Here is a 22372-nt window from a genome sequence, read left to right on the forward strand (position 1 = left end):
GCACTGTGATTTATTTTGCAATAACCTGGATCATATGTAAACATCCGTGAAACAGAAATACCCAATTGTGAAAACCTTGGAACCGCTCTTAGCCACCAGCTGCTTCTCAATAGAACTTTGCACTGGGAATTGACCAACTCTGGAAATAACTGTCGGGTTTGTATGGGTTGGGTAAGAGTGAACACCCTCAATTTTACTGAGGCAAACTTTCCCACATGTGGCAAGGGTTATTTCTGGAATTCGTCTATTGTCAAGCACAGAACAGGAAAAAAGCTTGATTACCTAACTTAATTTATCTTTCTACAGATCGCATCTTCAAGATAGAAACTGCATGATATACAGACATATTTATGCTGAGTTTTTAAGACAGAAGTGCCCTCCTCCCCCGGAGTTAACTATCAGAGCACAATAAAACAGCAATAATCTATAAGCCATCAAAACGTATAACCACTGGTGTGGATCGTCTATACTGATATAAATACTTTTTATCTTTTTGAGGGGTTTAAGTTAGGGTTTACAGGAATTTTAATAAAAGTGGTCACGTGCACAGCCGAATAACCTGGAAGAAACAACATCAAAAGTGAACTACAGCTAAAAAAACCAACACTCAAATCTCAGCTTAAGCTAGCAGACTATATGTGTACATCAGGCAGGTATATACATGTATTCACAACCCTCTACACAACAAAACTCTCAAAATAACTGACATCACAGCAACACATTCCCTGAAATGAGTAACGAGTTTGAATACAGCGCCTGTGTCAGGCATAACTCTAACATATTTAAAATACTTTAAATTTAAATATGCAAAGGAATGCTACTGTCCAATCTGTCAATATAACAACTCAAGGGACCAACCAAACGTGGCTGTTATAGGCAGGTGGTTACTATGGAAAGGGGAATTATATAGGGGAAAAAATGGTCAGGGATTCTTAGGGGGTGGTCATAATGGGCAGGTGGTTGCTATTGAGAGGTGGTCACAAGGGCAGGTACAACTTTTTTTCTTTATTTGGTGTTTAACGTCGTTTTCAACCACGAAGGTTATATCGCGACGGGGGAAAAGGGGAAGATGGGATAGAGCCACTTGTCAAACTGCTTGACTAAAATCTTTACAAAAATTGACAATATTCTATACAAGAAACACTTAACAAGGGTAAAAGGAGAAACAGAATCCGTTAGTCGCCTCTTACGACATGCTGGGGAGCATCGGGTAAATTCTTCCTCGTCCCAACCAATATGGGACTCCCCCTAACCCACGGGGGGCCAGGTACAACTGTTACAGTGGAACTCCCCTCTGGAATCACCAGATTGAAAGTGGAAGTTGTTTCTCCTTTTCATTAGATTAATAAATATGTAAGTAAATAAAATTATACACGAATAAATAATCCAATGAGTGAGTGAGTGAATAAATCAATCAATAAATAATCAAATAAATCAATCAATCAAGAAACATAATTTTTAAAATATAGATAAATCAATAAAGAAATCAATAAAGAAATTCAACAAAGACATGGCTGTTTATAGCGGTGCTTTTATGAAAATTATGCAACAAGAGTAAGGCAGAAAGTGGTGCAGCTAGTCTTGAAAAGAATGTCAATGTCTTTAGACTTTGCACGAGTCCTCCTAGGCCACTATTTACCAGCTCTTGCCAGGATTGTCTTTTTCCTCATTGCACATTCAAACCAAAACCAGAACGCATCTTTCTTCATCACACAGGAATATATTTTTGTCCCATTTTCTTCACCTCCACACATTTTTGATAATACATGTACAAACATCAACATATAAAAGGCACACATAATTTTGTTGTCTAAGTCAAAACTGTGTACGATAAAAGCAATACTAGTTGAAAGAATAAAAGGTGTAAACACAAAAATGATAAGTGTACATGCAAAATCTACCTCACAGCAATTAAAAGTGAAAAGTTTCAGACAAACAAAAACAGTGGTGGTGGTGGGGTGGGGTGGGAGGGAGGGGGAGAGAGGGGAATGTGAACCCCAAAAATTGCTTTCCTGGGAACTTATACTTTTATCCCTCACAAAGATGAGGAAAAAATAGACAATATTTTACAAGTAAGCGCTAAATACAAGGTAATTTCACCAGGCACAATTCTTTGTGTCCCACAGACAAAGATTCCTAATTTACAATGACATCGTATTATGCATACTGCCGGCAGTTATATAGTCAAGAAACTTCCGTTTAGACACTTTATTTCAAATTTCTACAAAACAAATGCAAACTTTGCATCACACAAGAATATGAAACAGTTACAACATCTGTACGAACAGTTTTTAAGCAACCATGGTAAAGAGATCATACATGCACAAGAACCCAGTGTTCCAGTGTGCTGTTAAATGCATCAGTCTTGTTTTTTCAAAGAACAATAAGACCTTCACAAATTTGAGAAAATCAGGTCTTTTTAAAAAGGAGGGAGTCTCCAAATGGGAATTATTTACAGAGGTTATGAACAGAACATTTGAGAAAACAGGGTCCTAAAAGGGAGGGAGTTTTAACTAGACAAATTCCAAAAATAACTGTTGGGATTTTATGGGTTGTGGTATAATGTATAACGATATCATGGGAGGCACTGAAAAATGTTAGAATCCTGAAGAATTGTAAGGGGGGGGGGGGGGGGGGGGGTCTGGGGGCCCTCCAGACGCTGAAGGATTTGTATAATTAACAACCAATAAAAACGTCACCAGACAATATTACGAATCTGGATTTCTGGCATAACCGGAAGAATCCCACCCATGCAATATTTGCAAGCAGGGTATGGATTCAGGTACTGTGGTTAAAGGTAACATCTTTCTTGTGCAAGCGATAACGTACACCACTATAGATATGTCCAGGCTTATACCCAGCATAAGAGCTAGCACCCCCTAGCAAGAACCCGCACCAAGCATCGGCCGCATTTTGTGAAATGTGCGAATTTGTTGCTGAATTAATTCTACATAATGACATGGGTGTCACATACCAACCTAATTCAGCACAAAATAGACGATGTTTGAATGGGATGTGAATGAGTGAATACTCTTGCTTTTAGTGAGTCAAACCTTCCCATGTGACATTATAGGGTGCGTTACTAGCGAGGGGTGTGTCTGAAACACGTGGACAAGGAACAAGCGAAGAAAGCTTGCCTCACTAAAAGCAAGGCTATTCACTCTTTCACAACCCATACAAACCAGACAGAGTTATATCTGGAACTCGTGTGTTCCGACTGCACGTAAAACAGCCAGACTATACATTTTTCATACATGTTCAAGTGGAAGGATGCTTGTGTCCCCTGTTAAAGCCTGGGAAGATCTGTGATGGTGGACCCAACCGTTAACACAGGAAGGAATGTATCTTTTATGTGCCATACAACAAAAACACATTCTACAACTCGTTCACTTACTGCCGTCAACAAGTCTGAATAACCTCTTTGCCCTCTAAAATGTCTCTGGTTAATCTGTGCACATGAATGTAAATTGGCAGTAAAAAACGAAAGAAGTCTTGAAAGAAGGAATTAACGCAGTTAACAGACTTTTCTGGCAAGGTGCAGCGGTTAATGGGAGACTCTAACTCTAATTTATACCAGACTGCAGCCATAACAACAACAACAAAACTAAACAAGTTGCGTAAGGCGAAAATACAACATTTAGTCAAGCTCAGTCGAACTCACAGAATGAAACTGAACGCATTGCATTTTTTCCGCAAGACCGTACACTCGTAGCATCGTCTGTCCACCACTCGTGGCAAAGGCAGTGAAATTAACAATACAGAAAAGCGCGGGAGCGGTTGAGCTGAGGAGGATAGCCCACTTTTCTATATCTCTATTCTTTTTAACTCTCTGAACGTGTTTTTAATCCAAACATATCATATCTATATGTTTTTTGAATCAGGAACGGACAAGGAATAAGATGAAATTGTTTTTAAATCGATTTCGAAAATTTAATTTTGCTCATAATTTTTATATTTTTAATTTTCAGAGCTTGTTTTTAATCCGAATATCACATAATTATATGTTTTTGGAATCAGAAAATGATGAAGAATACAATAAACGTAATTTTGGATCGTTTTATTAAAAAAAATAATTTTAATTACAATTTTCAGATTTTTAATGATCAAAGTCATCAATTAAATTTTAAGCCTCCAAGTCCGGCCTTCGTGGAAGATTGCTTTGCCAAAATTTCAATCAATTTTATTGAAAAATGAGGGTGTGACAGTGCTGCCTCAACTTTTACAAAATGCCGGATATGGCGTCATCAAAGACATTTATCGAAAAAATGAAAAAAAAAGTCTGGGGATATCATACCCAGGAACTCTCATGAAAAATTTCATAAAGATCGGTCCAGTAGTTTACTCTGAATCGCTCTACACACACACACACACACACACACACACACACACACACACACACACACACACACACACACACTTACCCCTCTATGTTAAAACATTTAGTCAAATCTTGACTAAATGTAAAAAGAGATGAAGAAGATGCGGAAATATGGTGTCAAGATTGATAATAAAATTCAGATATAAACTTCTCACTGGCAGTAGACTAGCCAATGAGGGACATGCTTTGTTAATGTTCTACCTCACGATTCACTAAAACATAACATTCCTCATGAAGCATAACCACCCCCATCCCCTCTAACCCAAAGAAAAGTTGACATAAGAAAAAAGAAAAATCTCTGAAGGTAATTATTTCTACTGAACGCATATACCAAAAGCATCTGAGAAACATGAAAATGGAAGATGCATAAATAATGTCTGGACACGAGAAATCAATAAAGTAACTGGAACCTGGGCATAAATCAGCTGTCACTGCCTGCCATGTAAAAGATCAGAGGTCAACACCTGTTACCGTTAGTGACAGTTAACAACAAGACACTGTTTCAAGCCACTTTTTTTTCACACTATCAAAATCTGCTAAGATGTTTCGTTTATCTTCTTCTACTTCTGCGTTTTTGGGTTGAAACCCTCATGTACACTCATGTTTTTGCATGAGTGGATTTTTACGTGTATGATCGTTTTTAACCCGCCATTTAGGCAGCCATACGCCGCTTTCGGAGTAAGCATGCTGGGTATTTTTGTATATCTATTACCCACCAAACTCTGACATGGATTACAGGATCTTTTCCGTGCGCACTTGGTCTTGTGCTTGCGCGTACACATGAAGGCACTAGCAGGTCTGCACATAAGTTGACCTGGGAGGTCGGAAAAATATTCACCCTTAACCCAGCAGACGCGACCAGGATTTGAACCCTTGACCTTCCGCTTTGGAGGCCGGCGTCTTACCATTTTCTTCATTTCATTTTCATTTTCATTACTTTATTGTCCCATCGCTGGGAAATTCGGGTCGCTTCCTCCCAGTGGAAAGCTAGCAGCAACAGAGTCGCGCTACCCAGGTGTCTGCGTGTTTAGGTGTATTCAGCCACCTGCACTTATGGCAGAATGACCAAGGTCTTTTACGTGCCATTGTGATGACACGGGGGTGGGACATGGCTTCCGTCTCTGGGTCTGCACATAAAGTTGACCCGTGTCCGTCCCGGCCCGAATTCAAACCTGCGACCTTTCGATCACAAGTCCAGTGCTCTACCAACTGAGCTACCGGCCCCCCCCCCCCCCCCCCCACTAAACCATTGTGCCTATCTTTTGTTTATCAAAAACTGACCACAATACCATTTTGACCAAAGCTTGTTTCCACAGGGAGCAATACTAATGAAATAAAATACAATGACTTTGATCAGATGTGACTGAAAATCCTATCTTAGTGATACATTTCATTCAGTGATAAGTAAAGGTTACACTCTTATTGATATGGTAAAAGCAGAGTGCATGATTCTCAAATGATGTTTGGTTAAATATTTATACAATCGGCTGCATGCCTTTTGATTAGAAGCTTGTAATCTCGAATCTGTTTTGCATCTGCCGCTATAACAAAGAGACAAGCTAATGTTTCTCTGTGTAGAGTGGTTCTTGGTCAGGGATATTGCTAACATTTACTTTTGCAGACACGGCTACAAAAGTTTTGAGAGTTGTACGACGTGTTAGGCAGTCATTTCCCCCATCGTAAAAAGTTAGGCAATTCTGCCGAAATTACATGAATATTTTCAGCCATTTGAATTACTTATTGTCGATGCCTCAGCGTGGTCAACGTGCACCAATAGGAGAAGAAATAAACAACATGCCCATACAGTTGTTTTGACAATTTTCAACTTGAGGTAATGTAGAATGGCTAAAGATATGGTCTTGTGATGGCACGGTTGGCCTAGTGGTAAGGCGTCCGCCCCGTGATCGGGAGGTCGTGGGTTCGAACCCCGGCCGGGTCATACCTAAGACTTTAACATTGGCAATCTAGTGGCTGCTCCGCCTGGCGTCTGGCATTATGGGGTTAGTGCTAGGACTGGTTGGTCCGGTGTCAGAATAATGTGACTGGGTGAGACATGAAGCCTGTGCTGCGACTTCTGTCTTGTGTGTGGCGCACGTTATATGTCAAAGCAGCACCGCCCTGATATGGCCCTTCGTGGTCGGCTGGGCGTTAAGCAAACAAACCAACAACAACATGGTCTTGTGATAACCATGAGTTAAACTCCTTACCCTCCTCTCACAACTGATTACAGCAGAACCCCATCTAAGAACATGATATACTCAGCTGTACAAACAAACACATACATGTATACGGAATGAATCAGGTTCACTGTGATTTAACGTACGAATGATATATATATAATATATGTATATATAATGACAATTGGAAAAAACATTTCACAACATTTCAGCACACAATATAACAAAAACTTAAACATTGACAGTAATGCCCTCACACCCACCTCCATTTTCCCCCCAGGACAAAATGAAGAAAATCATTCAAGTCAATCACTTCTAAATGTGGTATTAAAAATCATCAAGGGACTATTGCAACGTTAAAAGGTATCTAAGGACTATCACTTAAATCACAACACCGAAAAACTACTGAACATACTTATAAATGACATTTTCATTATCACTTTTCAAAGACTCGCAATCCAAACAGTTGCATAAAACTGTCACATTTGAACGACAGCTGCACTACAGTTAGCAGAGAAAGAAGACTGACACACACAAAAAGCACTGCTAAAAGTACACCTGAATACAAATACAAACAGAAATTCACACATACATCCGCATCCCAGACATCCGCATCAAATCACAATAGTAAAACATACAGTGGTACCTGCGATGAAAGGACACCCTTGGGACAAACCAAATGTGCCACTAGTTATTGCAGTGGCCTGTCATGTCAGACAAAAGGACAAGAGCTTGTCCCAAGATTATAAGCTGTCCCTTCTGCGCCGAGCAGCTGCATTTCAGGGCTCTCTCATATTTCGTACTGTGCGCCTTAAGTCGCCTTGTGGTGAGATATGTGCATGATATAAATTCTCTTATTATTATTATTATCATTATTATGTCAGGTATATTATGGTCAAGATAGTACATAAAGGGACTCCCTCCCGAAGGTGTCCTTTATTGTGATGGTCCTCTCATCAGGTACATTGCAGGTACTACTGTACACAAATAACGGTTCCCACAAACTTTCTTTATTTGGTGTTTAACGTCCTTTTCAACCACAAAGGTTATATCACGATGGGGAAAGGGGGGAGATGGGATAGAGCCACTTGTTAATTGTTTCTTGTTCACAAAAGCACTAATCAAAAATTTGCTCCAGGGGCTTGCAACGTAGTACAATGTATTACCTTACTGGGAGAATGCAAGTTTCCAGTACAAAGGACTTAACATTTCTTACATACTGCTTGACTAAAATCTTTACAAAAATTGACTTTATTCTACATGTATACAAAAAACACTTAACAAGGGTACAAAAAAGAGAAACAGAATCCGTTAGTCGCCTCTTACTGGGGAGCATCGGGTAAATTCTTCCCCCTAACCCCACAAACTTCTACATTCAGATCAGCAGAAGAATAATTATGGGGTTAGCATGCTTCACACTTCTTAGAAGAGAAGAGAGAAGAAAAAGACAAAAAGGACAAGAGCTTGTCCCAAGATTATGCTGCCAAAATATGGGTTTCTATCAACACTGATATCACTTAGGCTTATGAATAACAGCAAAGCGGTGCATAAAATTGCACACATGTGTAGTTCAGCTCTGTACAAGTGTTATTGGATGGTTCCCATGCTTGGCACGGAAGTTAGAAACAAGACAAATGGATTTCAGAGTAGAAAAAGAAACGAGACAAATGAATTTCACAATAAGACCTTTCTGCATACTTTTCTTACTCAAAACAGATATAGATTTAGTCCAGTGGTACAGCCAGTTGTTATCGACATTATTCCATACAGGGCATGACAGAATTTTGTTACCTGTTATTATGCTGACAAATGTATGGACACATCCTGAACTCACTAACACACTGATACTGTATATACAAAAATCAACACATCTAAATGCACAAATCTCTATTTTAGCGTAAATGAAAGAGAAGGGTGCACTTGATTTTTTATTTTATGTCATTTAAATATAAATGTAGCAATCGAGTGGATGCAATACTAATAATTATATACAGTACTTCAAAAATCAAAGTTAGACAAGAAATTCAAAGATTTATATTTTCAAGTTGATCAGTAATATCTAGAGTTAAATCTTGAGAAGCAAAATTACTTGAATTCACATTTGATTTTATGTATAAAGAATAATCAACAGCAGGATTCATAAGTCTTTATGAGGTTAACAATAAAACCCAAAATAAAACTTGCAAGCAAGCAAACAAACAAAACTTGAGTAAATCAGTTTCTGATATGAACCAGGTTTCATATTAATAAATGAAACAAAGAGATCTACATAACTTAAAGGCATATGTACGCGCTCCCGTGTTTACAAAGTGTAGTTTGCCCATAATCGATGTCAAACGCACCATAAGACCATGTAATGACGATATGTCGCCATGCGCGGACCATATACATGCATTACAGCTTGTTTTAGAGTCTCAAAAACTTTGGATGTAAACAAAGACGCGGAGTTATTTCCCTTGCGTCAACGCTACCTCTGTTGGCAAATCTATAAATAGGACGATCCAGATCAAAATGAAAATTAACATATCTCAACATTGAAGGGGTCCTAGACCACAATATTTTGCAGGGAACTTAATTTAGCATGTCTCCAGCTGTTGGTAAAGCAATTAGCGTGTATAGTCATCGAGTACATATGGCTTTAAATAGAAAAAACACAGTAAGTTAGGTATCCAAGATAGACGCAAATGGATATGGTTGAGAATGCACTCAAATGTAGAAATGAAGGTCAAAGACTCAAGATATGGATTCCTACTATCCAGAACAAAATAAAGTACCAGTGGAAACTAATCTTAAGAGTACCCATATAAACTACATTTTTCATATTAAAACAGTAACAGCCTACTGAAGAGTCTGAAAACAAACCAACCAGAAGCAAGTAAACATCTGGTGCATGGATTTCCCGCAATTTAAATATAACATTCTGGTAATACCACTGGCATTATTATAATTATTTTCAGCATCCGGAGTCAAATGTAAGTTTCATAACGTACACAATAAATTTCACATTCAACTCAATGGAGATAAAAAGCAAAACAATTATCACAAGAACAGGCACAACCCATTGTATACTCCAGAAAAAAAGTAAAAATGCATTGTCGTACTGGTAAAACAACAACAAAACACAGACACGGTGAAAGAGAAATAACTCATTCTTTCTTCGGTCTTACTGTGTAAATTATAGCCAGAAATTGTAGTTGCGGGCACCCTGATGCATGCCAAAAACACACATTGTTTATTATGCAACACATAGTTTTGGCAAACATCGGGCATGTGGCTCTGGTCTTGGCGCGAGTAAAGCATCTTTCACAATATCTGTGGTAAGAAACAAAGAGCAAGAGAAAACAATGTAAGTAAAGTTGACAGTGTGAACATCCACAAGACTGGCACCCCTACGGAGGGACAGGCAAACGAAAACTACTAAAATCGCCTGACGATGCTGTTCAAAATCATCAATGGACTTGTACCTGCCTTACCCCCTGACTCCTTCCTCACCCCGGTGAGCGTATCTCGGCGCCGAGTCAAGCCTAAAGCCTACGAGGGGTATGAGAGCCAAAACATCCTCCAGAGACAGGCAACCAACAACAGCCGCTGTTTCAAAGCTCCTACCTCAAAGACAGATCAATACAGGAACTCGTTCTTTATAAAGACAGTGATCGAGTGGAACAATTTGAGCGAAGCCACCGTCACCTTGACCACGCCCAGCGCCTTCTCATCGGCGTTAGGGGGGCAGAAACCAGTGTGAGAGCCTCAGTAGTTTTTATCCAGTTTTTAACATTGTAACATAGCATTTTTTTTAACTGTGCTTGAAAAGCCTACATTCTAGGGCAAACGGACTAAAACCGCAAGTACAGCAGCAAGAAGACCAGCTGGAGTTGTACACTATATCCACATTGTGTACAGTGAACTTTTAAGACTCTTTTAGATGCGCACACCCAAAAAACGTCACGTTGATAGTCGTCGTCGGCTTCTGTGGCGCACCCGCCAACCAACAACCCAGGCGGGTTATCCAGATCCAGATCCAGATAAGTGTCAATAAAAATACTGGCATTTAACTGAACGGTTCAAATGCCACTGCACAATTTTGCTGGCCTCTGTATTTTTGAGAAAGAGCGCCACAGAGCAGCAGCTGATAAAAATGTGGGTTGTGTGATATTAACTGGTAAATGCACACATAAACTGGCAAAAGTTGTTAAAAAGTCCTGCATTTTCCCCACAACGAGAGGGAGGCAGGAAAAACTGAATAAAAACCTTGTTCACGAAAACTGAATAAATGTCACTGCACAATTTTGCTGGCAGCTGTATTTTTGAGAAAGAGAGCATCAGAGCAGCAGCTGATAATGAAGTGGGTTGCGTGGTATTCACCGCACAACGAAAATGCACACATTAACTGGCAAAAGTTGTAAAAAAAAAAAGGTCCTGCGGTTTCCCACAACGAGAGGGAGGCAGTAGAAACTGAATAAATGTCTCGTTCACAGACACACTGGAAATACATGTATCTCGCTCAAAGTAGAATGCTTGTGGTAAGACAGGATTGAAGGGAAAGATGAACACAAGGATGAGAGCAGTGTTGTAGATACGTTGTACATTTACAACGAACCATCAATGGTGTTCAGTCCACGTCAGGAATCACAGTGCCGAAGGGATAGTCCCAAAACTTGCTTGAGATACCGAACCCTGTCAACAGAATGAAACATTCTAATTAGTCACTAACACCCCCTTATAATCGAGTTTTTCTTGAGAACAAAAATGAACAAGAAAAACAAATTAGATCATGCCTTTCGGTAGCAACATCTACAGCTCTTCCCACCCCTATTCCCATCAATAGACATGCAAACTCCATAATTAGCTGTCGGGTTTGTATGGGTTATGAAAGGGTGAACACTCTTGCTTTCATTGAGGCAAACTTTCCACACATGCTCCGTGTGCACATGTTTTAGACACACCCTTTCCTAGTAACTGGCCTCTGATGTCACATGTTTTAGACACACCCTTTCCTAGTGACTGGCCTCTGATGTCACATGGGAAAATTTAACTCACTAAAAGCAAGAGTTATTTTCCCAAACATCAGCTAATAGGTCAGTAACATCCCTTTATGATTGAAAAAAAGAAAAAACAAAAAAAAGATAGATCGTTTTAGCAACAACATCCACTTCTCCCCATCCCCATTCCCACCAATTCTTCTTGGACAAACAGCCATGGTAATTAGGTTAATTATGAAAAGGTATACGGAAATCACTTATGAACTGCTGCAGGCAGACACACTATACTAAAAAAATGGACTCACTCGGACGAATGTCCATGTGGACTGGGTGGCCGAGTGGTAACGCACTTGCGCTCGGAAGCGAGAGGTTGCGAGTTCGACCCTGGGTCAGGGCGTTAGCAATTTTCTCCCCCCTTTCCTAACCTAGGTGGTGGGTTCAAGTGCTAGTCTTTCGGATGAGACGAAAAACCGAGGTCCCTTCGTTGTACACGACATTGGGGTGTGCACGTTAAAGATCCCACGATTGACAAAAGGGTCTTTCCTGGCAAAATTGTATAGGCATAGATAAAAAATGTCCACCAAAATACCCGTGTGACTTGGAATAATAGACCGTGAAAAGTAGGATATGCGCCGAAATGGCTGCGATCTGCTGGCCGATGTGAATGCGTGATGTACTGTGTAAAAAAATTCCATCTCACACGGCATAAATAAATCCCTGCGCCTTGAATATGTGCGCGATATAAATTGCATTAAAAAAATAAATAAATAAATAAATCCCTGCGCTTAGAACTGTACCCACGGAATACGCGCGATATAAGCCTCATATTGATTGATTGATTGATGTTTTTTAGTTTTTCATATCTCTTTTCCAGTTCAGACAAAAATCTGTTAGTTTCAACGCACATGAATTTCAAGCGAGTCCAACATGCCAGATAAAGCGAAACCTACCCAGCTGCTGTTGTTCAAAATGATGCTTGACATGGTATCTCTTCAAGCTTCGGAAATACGCAGTGAATGGTGTTCCATGGTGGATATAGTAGTGTGTCAGGTCGTAGACTATGTAACCAATCAGAGTGCCCACGAACATTGCCTGCGCCACAGGCCAGGGCGCAAAAAGCCCGTACAGCCCCAAGATCAAGGTAGCAAAAATGGTCGCTGGGACGGTAGGAAAGACCAGTCGCTTCCTGTCCATTGGAGTCTGGAAAAAAGACATTAATTTTTTTGTAAGAAATCCAAAACATTCCAAAGGAAAAATGAAAAGGTAAGTTATTGAAATGTTTAATCATAGGCAAAACAAAACATTTCACTGGAACGCTGACGTAGTCACACAAAATTCAGAAGTAAGGAATTAATTTTTTTTTCGCAAGAGACAAAAGATTTTGTTTTCAAATTAAGTAATGATGTTAAGTCTTCAACTATGAGTTAGAAACCTGTGAGTTTAATAGATGAAATACCTGGTTTTGATCAGGTAATAATTCTAACATGATCTATGTCCAAAAAAGAAGGTTTTGTTACAGAATGTTTGAGTAAAAGCAAAGTGCAAATAAATCATTGATCTACTGGCAGCCTAACTGTTTCAGATTTCTGAGCTAAGACACTCTCATGCCCTAGTAAAAATTCAAACTCTACGGACGGTTTTATTTATGCTTTACAACATTTTATATCCTGCTTTTCACAATTTTTCACAACCTGTCATGTTTCCTGAGCACAGCTGTTTGAAAACGTAATAAAGTCTCTCAAACCTATACATATGCAAGCTAACTTCCAAGGCCAATTGATTTTTTAAAATAAGACCACTGAAGCTTCTGACACAAAACTGTTTTGTCGACCTTACTGTCAAGATGCGATGCATCCCATTATGCAGCAGCTGATTTCAATCAAGCATTCACCCTCTATGCAGCGCAGGACTGCCAACCTCTGTGAAGACTCAAGTTTAACAGTTTGGAATATTAAGTGTAGCAAATGGTGTTTAAGTGAAGCACTGTCTTAAATTCAATAGTACATCCACATTAACAATAACTTGAGGAAGGATATCATACACATTTTTGTATATTTATCCAGACCAGGAAACAACAGCAGGAGCATAGCCATAGTAACAGCGTAGCAATTTGTTACAATGAAGCTTGCTACACTGAAAGCGTAACAGTTGGCAGCTGTGGACAGAGGGGGGAGATAGCTCAGTTGTTAGCGGCGCTGGCTTCAAAACTGTTGTCACTATCGATGTGGGTTTGACCCCCACGTTTGGCGAGGGATTTATTTTTCAGTCAACTTGTGGAGACTCTCCCTCAGCGTCTTGACAGCCCTATGTGCACATATACGCACACTAAAGATCCCAAGTTCGCAGCGAAAGTCTCAGGGCTTGAAAAATATGAATTATAGGAAAAAAATAAGAAAAAAATTGGGTAGCGCCGTACTGTACGTATGGCAACTCGCTTTCCCCAGTGAGAAAGCAGCCCGAATTTCCATGAAGGTAACCTCACAGGACTATATGATACGCCATCCTTATTCTCCAAGCTGATTACCTTGTGATGCTGTCCGTGTAAGATAAAGTGCAGTGACATCAGAATGGGTACACTGGATGGGGGACGCATGTGGAAGAGCCAGCGATGTAGCGTGTATTCACAAAATGTCCACAGCACCCCACCAAAGAACACCAAAGGGAACATGGCGACTGGTGTAACAGTCAACTCTGCACAAAGAATTAATAATCGTGAGACTCAGCATAATATCAGAATTTTATTTTCACACAGTTAGACCAACAAAGGAATCAAAAACGTCTAAAAAATTAAAATTGCAAGAAATTTAAAAAAAATTACGACCATTTTCCAACAAAGCAAAAGCACAAGTGTGTCTCGCTGTATTCTGAACTTAAGCTGCTGTCAATCCTCGTTAGTTTTTTTCACATCACTGCCTGAGTGCAGCTGTTGAAAGCATACATGTGAAGTCACAAACACATAACACAGCCATGCAAGCAAGCATGCACACACATTAGCACATACACACATTTGTACACACACACCCACACACACACACAAACAAACATTCACACCCACACACAAACATTTGCACACACACAAACATTCACACTCACACACACATTTGTACACACACACTCACACTCTCCCCATCCAATACCACCACCCCCTCCTTCCCTTACCCGCCCATCCCATTTCTTACCAATTCCAAATGGATGCCAGAGGACCGGCTCGGGAGAGGTGGTGATGTTTGTGTAACATCTCAGCAGCATGAAGAGTGCCACGGGCACCCAGATGATGGGCACCATGAACCACGGGCACTTGGAGAAGGTCTCCACAAAGTCGTAATGAAAGAGACGGAGGGTGGTGTCGACAGGCTCATGCACCCACTGATAGTACTCGTCCCCCAGGCTGGGGATCTGACTCATGATAGGCTTGCTCCAGTCAACCAGAGTGTCCGTCTGGAGAACACAAACAGTAGTGTATCAGGAGGACTGGTCAAGCATATCCTGGTGTAACCCAGTGCACGGAGCAAAACAGTCACCTTTGGAGGCAAAGCCCCTCAAACAGGGTTGATATTTCAGCGCGAACTTAACAGTCCTACAAAAACTGCTATGGGTACGCAAGGGTTCCCAAGAGCATACCAGGTGATGATGAAAATGGTGCTTCATGTCCTATAGGCCATAGTTTTTGTGCCTATTATTATTAAGGACTAGATATAATTGGATTCATTAGCCTGGATACAAGGTGACAACAGCAGCCAGATCCCATCACAAGCTGCTTCTCCACATGTCACCTGTGTGCTGTCTTCCAATGTACCAAAAGCGTTGAGCTACTATAAATAAATAACTCTTTGGCAGCGAGATAAATCCATCCATGCAGAGCAATTAAAGACAGTTAACTGGACTGAACTTGAGAATCAAGGGTATAAAGTAACTGAGGCTAAAGTACAACAGAAGACAATACAACAGAGCACAGTAAAGCATAGTAGACATTTTTAGAAGAGATTACAGTAGATTCATCTGACCAAAATAGATTACAATACATCAAAATAGATCAAACTTTTATGTGTACTAATTCAATTTCAAACACTAACTTAAAACTTTTTGGTGATAGTGAATGTAGTGAACGTTTTTTTACCCTGAAATAAACGTTAGAAAAATGTAACCTTTTTTGTTATCTAATTTTTTCCTGTTTTTTTTTTAATCATATCATATGTCAACAGCCCCAGTGAACGGACATACCTCCATGCTGTAAAACTTATCCTTGCCCAAGCTCTGTGGCTCCCCATTCTGAAAAAGAACAAACGGAAAAGTTAAGTCACCTTGTATTCAATTAGGGGAACCTCCCCTTTTAAGACCGCAACAGGGCGGGGATGTAGCTCAGTTGGTAGCGCGCTGGATTTGTATCCAGTTGGCCGCTGTCAGCGGAGTTCGTCCCCACGTTCGGCGAGAGATTTATTTCTCAGAGTCAACTTTGTGTGCAGACTCTCCTTGGTGTCCGAACACCCCCGTGTGTACACGCAAGCACAAGACCAAGTGCGCACGAAAAAGATCCTGTAATCCATGTCAGAGTTTGGTGGGTTATAGAAACACAAAAATACCCAGCATGCTTCCTCCGAAAACGGCGTATGGCTGCCTAAATGGCAGGGTAAAAAAACGGTCATACACGTAAAATTCCACTCGTACAAAAAACACGAGTGTACGTGGGAGTTTCAGCCCACGAACGCAGAAGAAGAAGAAGAAGAAGAAGACCTCAAAACATCTGAGAAAATCAGGTCTTAAAAAGAAGGGAGTCTTAAAATGGAGCTGAATTTACAGAGGTTATGAACAGCTTTCTTTTCTTTCTTTATTTGGTGTTTAACGTCGTTTTCAACCACGAAGGTTATATCGCGACGGGGAAAGGGGGGAGAGGGGATAGAGCCACTTGTCAATTGTTTCTTGTTCACAAAAGCACTAATCAAAAATTTGCTCCAGGGGCTTGCAACGTAGTACAATATATTACCTTACTGGGAGAGTGCAAGTTTCCAGTACAAAGGACATAACATTTCTTACATACTGCTTGACTAAAATCTTTACAAACATTGACTACCGGTATATTCTATACAAGAAACACTTAACAAGGGTAAAAGGAGAAACAGAATCCGTTAGTCGCCTCTTACGACATGCTGGGGAGCATCCAGGAAATTCTTTGTCGTCCCAATATGGGACACCCCCTAACCCGCCGGGGGGGGGGGGGGTAATAAACTATGCTAGGTCCATTGAAGGTACTGTGGTACATAAGGCCTCCACTTGAACACATACCAAAAGACAATAACCTGGATTCTTTCTGTTCAGAGTGGGATTTTTTCTGATCAATAGCATTCTTAAAAGCAACCAGCGGTAATCTGCCAAATTAATGTTCATCCCCCAAAAAATGTCCAACTCTGCACAAGAAGTCAGGATGTTGATCTTTGGTATGTGTCCAAGTGGAGGGATGCTGGTCTTAATCCCATGGAAAAGCCTGGGCAGATCTGAGATGATGAGCGGAACTGTTGTCCCGGAAATAACTGTGCCATTACACGCTTACATCAATTAAACACAGCAACATGTGTGGGTAATACTGCTCCATACAGACAGGAAATGACAACTTTATTAATTAAAGAAATAACAGCAAAAATAATTAACACTGGTAACGTGATTTTTTTTTTTTCTTTTTCTTTCTGTCTTTACACTTCACTTGTTCCCTTGTCCCGTTGTGCTCTCACACCGCCCCGTCCCTGCACTCGCTGCTCCAACCACCTCTGAATTTCGTTCCGCTGCCAGACTTGTCGATTTTACAGACGCTCCAGGGGGGGATGTCGGGTCGCTACGGTAGGCTACCCTCGGAAGATGACACTGCACTTCTGCTGAGTCACTACAAACGACATTGACTTTAAGTGGCGGAGCCAGACTGAGTGAGCGTCCCCTCCAGAGAGCAGACCACCACCACGTCCCTCCGTTGACCCCCCAGAACATCACACGTTGAAGACTGACAGCAGAACTACTATTCAGGGAAGGAAGGAACAGGAACACTTGAGACCAAGGTCACCATGAGAGCTCCAGGCATGAAGGGCCACAAGAGCAAGGACAATTTATATTTTGGATGATTAATGAGATGAGGATGATTATAATGATGCTTTGGATTTCCAATTTTGGTTTGAGACTACGTGACAGGGCAGCACTCTACACTTACTGTCATAATATATCCTGGCGTCAACCAGGCCCGAGAACTGCCGCACCTGCGGTGTTGGTCAGGTATACAAAACCTGAGCACCCTCAAAGTCGCATTCGTTAAGTGAATGACACTCGGCTGTGTGATCCCAGCCTTCCCATAGGAACCATAGCACTTCCACTCTGGGTAGGAGCCGACCGTAGCCCGAAAAACCCACATGACCCTGATGGGATTCGAACTCCCGGCCCGCAGCCCGATGCGCTAACCACTGCGCTACGGGGGCCGATGTAACGTGATTATTAATCCGCTAGGTAAATATACTTTTTATAGCCCATAAATCCTGAAGCGCAAATAATGCAACAAAAACAAATTGGATTTCACTAAATTGAGTCTTTTTTGTCAAAACCATGAAAACAAAGAACAATTTTCCAACATTTTTATTATATCTTATTGATTTTGTTATAAAAATGGACCCACTCTGGATAGAGCCATGGTTGGCTTGCTGCATTTCTGACATGAGGCTTGCTAAAATGAAACATTTAGAAACAAATGGCGCAATGGCCTAGCGAATAAGACCCTGGCCTTCCATGCAAAAGGTTAAGTGTTCAAATCCTGGCCGCATCTGGTGGGTTAAGGGTGGAGATTTTTCTGATCTCCCATGTCAACTTATATGCAGACCTGCTAGTGTGTACATGCAAGCACAAGACCAAGTGCGCACAGAAAAGATCCATGTCAGAGTTTGGTGGGTTATAGAAAAGCAAATATACCCAGCATGCAGCGCACAAAATCGACGTATGGCTGCCTAAATGGCAGGTTTAAAACAGTCATCCACATATATACCCACTTGTGCAAAAATCTTAAGTGGATGTGGGGTTCCCATGAACTCAGAAGAAAAAGAAACATATTGACAGAGCCATTAACATTAATTTAGGAGTTAAAGCAACTTTATTTGGACGTTGCATTCGGCAACTTTATCAAAGCATTGCACACCACATCTTTCTCTGGGACATGGCACACACATGCACACAAAAATAGATTCATTCTGTCAAAAGGGTTCATTAATAAAAGTCTCAGTTTCTCAACACAGCTGTTTGAACATTTTTGGCATCGCTCAAATGCCCCATTATTTAAGCAGAAACCAAGCCACCATCCATCGGAATGGCAGAGCAGAGGGGAAATGGGAGGGAATGGGAGGAGAGGCAGAGTTTACCTCTCAGATAAGACCAGAGCCACAGGTATTTTACCTGCTGGGAGCGCTGGAGGAAAGAAATTTTGTTTCCCCCTGCTGCTATTGCTGCTGAATACTAGGTGGGTTTTTTTTGTGGTCAGTGTCTGCGTAGAGGAAAACCACAGAACCAGGTGTGTTTTTTAAAAATAAAAAGTGTCAGGCTTTTAAAAACTTCAGCGTGTGTGTGTGATTCGTTTTGTGAGCTCTCTCTCTCAAAAAGACACACACACAGTGTCGGGGTCACAGTGTGTTCGTCAGTCACTAACTGCTTTTCCGCCCAATTTTGTTACTATACAAAACACAAAACAAAAATCCACCAACCAAAAAAACAGACAGACATACAAACAAACATACAAACAAACAAACAAAACTGACTTGGTACTTATCCACACAGACCCAGTACACGGACACCTTTGAGTGCAAACGAAAAATCTCTGCTCAAAATAGCACGTGCAGCTGTGTCAGAAAACCACCTGCCCCTTCTGGTTACACCGATCAGTCGTTTTCTCTACAACAGCAATAGTGTGTGTGTGTGTGTGAGAGAGAGAGAGAGAGAGAGAGAGAGAGAGAGAGAGAGAGAGAGAGAGAGAGAGAGAGAGAGAGAGAGAGAGAGAGAGAGAACACAGAGGCCCGGTATCATAGTGATGACGCAAGAACCATGACCTTGAAGCGCGCTTCTGCCCCAGTTTCCTAGAGCTACCAAGAATCGCCGGTCTGGCTGTTAAAACATGAAGCAGACATCAATATCGGCCTTTAGCCCAGGGATGCGAAAATCAGACGCCGAGAATGCACGGTCAGCCTCTGCACCGACCCACAACATGAACTACCTACCTCCATAGACCTATATTAGATAAGGGGGGGGGGGGGGGGGTGTCTTAAAACAGGGGGTTTCACAAAAGGGAGGCTTCATCGTGAAGAGGTGGAAATCGACACCTCTCTCATTCTGCCGGCCCGACAGAAGTTGAGAACTTTTAACCTCTTGTTCCCATGTGTGCAGAAGCTTATAGGATTACCTTTACGGCTTGACTTGATGACTTGATGACGCACCCCATTGCTGAATACCCGAGATTCACCGATAACACTCTCCTTCCTTAATGTTTAATTATGTTAGCTCATTATGTACTTTAAAATCTTTTTCTGGACATCGACAAAATCTTAGAAAATTAGGTTTGTATAGGAAGGAATTTAATGATAATGGAGGTACATTTTGAAATCCCGTTAATAGACAGTGTTGGAAAACACAGTCAGTATTTTAAATAAATTCGTGTGTCTTTGGAATTTTTTACAAACCTGATAATAACCGACACCACCATTGCCACAAACATTTTTCACTCATTCTTCAAATGACAGCTAACATAGATAACTGTGACTAATTTGCCGATATCAAGGTTGTTACGAATAATTATTCTGGCTCTGCGTTCTTGAGAGCTCTAATTAGTGTATCACAAGACCGTTGAACTACCAACACGCATCGTCATTATGTTCGCATCAACGTTATCTTTTGGGTTTATCTCTCTATTTCATCGAGAAATAGTATCGTCTACGTGTGACAAGTCAGGAAAATATCCAACCTGGCACAGCGTTCGAGTTTTGGCATATGGGGCACTGCTCACATTTGCTAAATAAACACGATTTACGCGAAACTGTAAAGCAAGCAGCACACACACACGCTCACGCGCGCGCGCGCGCACACACACACACACACACGCTCACGCGCGCACACACACACACACACAGCGTTACACTTACTACCCTCCATCGACCTCCTCGCAACCTCTTCAGAAACAATTAGCCCCAGGAAAATGCACCCTAAGCGGTTATCTCCCTTCCATCACAAGGTGATCTTTGCAGACAAGCTTGGTTGGTATTTTGTACGGCTCTCCATCAACAACGCTTACTGCAATGGAACCTCCGTCTTGGTGCATTGGCCGTCTTCGGCGTAAGTCTTATCCTATGCTCCTCACTGTCGAGACTGAGGAATCGTCTTTATGTTGCTTACCAAACCTGTAAACAATCCTGGTCATGAGCACATTATCAGTGCACAGAGAAAAAATATTGCCGTAAAAATTGCAACGAACTCTGTCTGAACCAGAGAACGCTTACGTGTGCCATTTAGATAACATCATTGCTCAACTCTTGATAAGTAGCAAGGAATAAGACAATTCATGGCTCTCGATAGTAGGAGCATAGTCATGGGACAAGACCTACACCGAAGACAGTGCGCCGCACGAAAACTATACGCAGTTCAGGTACAAATGCACGAAAACTATAACCTTCAGGCACAAATGCACGAAAACTATTCGTTCAGGTACAAATGCACGAAACTATACTTTCAGGACTGGTACAAAAGCACAAACACTATACGTCCAGGTACAAATGCACGAGAATCTCTTGTGTCTGTCTGTGCGTGTGTGTGTGTGTGTGTGTGTGTGTGTGTGTAGAGCGATTCAGACCAAACTACTGGACCGATCTTTATGAAATTTGACATGAGAGTTCCTGGGAATGATATCCCCGGATGTTTTTTCTTTTTTTGGGATAAATACTTTTGATGACGTCATATCCGGCTTTTTGTAAAAGTTGAGGTGGCACTGTCACACCCTCATTTTTCAATCAAATTTATTGAAATTTTTGTAAAGCAATCTTCGACGAAGGCCGGACTTCGGTATTGCATTTCAGCTTGGTGGCTTAAAAATTAATTAATGACTTTGGTCATTAAAAATCTGAAAATTGTAATATTCTTTTAAAAATAAAACGATCCAAATTTACGTTCATCTTATTCTACATCATTTCCTGATTCCAAAAACATATAAATATGTTATATTTGGATTAAAAACAAGCTCTGAAAATTAAAAATATAAAAATCAATATGATCAAAATTAAATTTCCGAAATCGATTTAAAAACAATTTCATCTTATTCCTTGTCGGTTCCTGATTCCAAAAACATATAGATATGATATGTTTGGATTAAAAACACGCTCAGAAAGTTAAAACGAAGAGAGGTACAAAAAAGCGTGCTATGCAGCACAGCGAAACCACTACCGCGCTGAACAGGCTCGTCAGTTTCACTCCGTTATGCACAAGCGGCGGACTATTGTCATTGTGAAAAAATGTAGTGCGTTCAGTTTCATTCTGTGAGTTCCACAGCTTGACTAAATGTAGTAATTTCGCCTTACGCGACTTGTTTGTTTTTAATTTGTTTTTCTTTGTTGGTTTTGTTGTGGTACTGGCCGCATTTAACACTGTGTACAGCCTCTATTATTTGGCCATGATAGCATGATCCAACGATAAATTTATATCCTTGAACGGTTGAAAACGACGTTAAACACCAAATAAAGAAAGAAAGCATGATCCAAGATTTAGTTCAATGAAGATTTACGTATTGTTTGTCCACATTTACGCAGTATTTATACATAACAACCGCCTGCACGACGGAATAGATT

The 22372-nt window shown here is 40.8% G+C and overlaps 1 protein-coding gene across 1 annotated transcript in view; it reads right to left on the bottom strand.

The window, feature by feature from the left end:
* Nucleotides 1-10720: 10720 nt before the first annotated feature.
* LOC138970220 (fatty acid 2-hydroxylase-like) overlaps nt 10721-22372 on the bottom strand; it is a 34749-nt gene continuing 23097 nt past the window's right edge. Inside the window, exons 2-6 of the mRNA XM_070342720.1 lie at nt 15756-15803; nt 14714-14972; nt 14059-14225; nt 12485-12734; nt 10721-11229 (exon numbers count right to left, since the gene is read on the bottom strand). Of these exons, the coding sequence (XP_070198821.1) occupies nt 11165-11229; nt 12485-12734; nt 14059-14225; nt 14714-14972; nt 15756-15803 (789 nt within the window). The 3' untranslated portion in view covers nt 10721-11164. The remainder of the gene's footprint in view (nt 11230-12484; nt 12735-14058; nt 14226-14713; nt 14973-15755; nt 15804-22372) is intronic.

Source organism: Littorina saxatilis, linkage group LG1 (genome assembly GCF_037325665.1).
Source record: "Littorina saxatilis isolate snail1 linkage group LG1, US_GU_Lsax_2.0, whole genome shotgun sequence".
Taxonomy (NCBI): Eukaryota; Metazoa; Mollusca; class Gastropoda; order Littorinimorpha; family Littorinidae; genus Littorina; species Littorina saxatilis.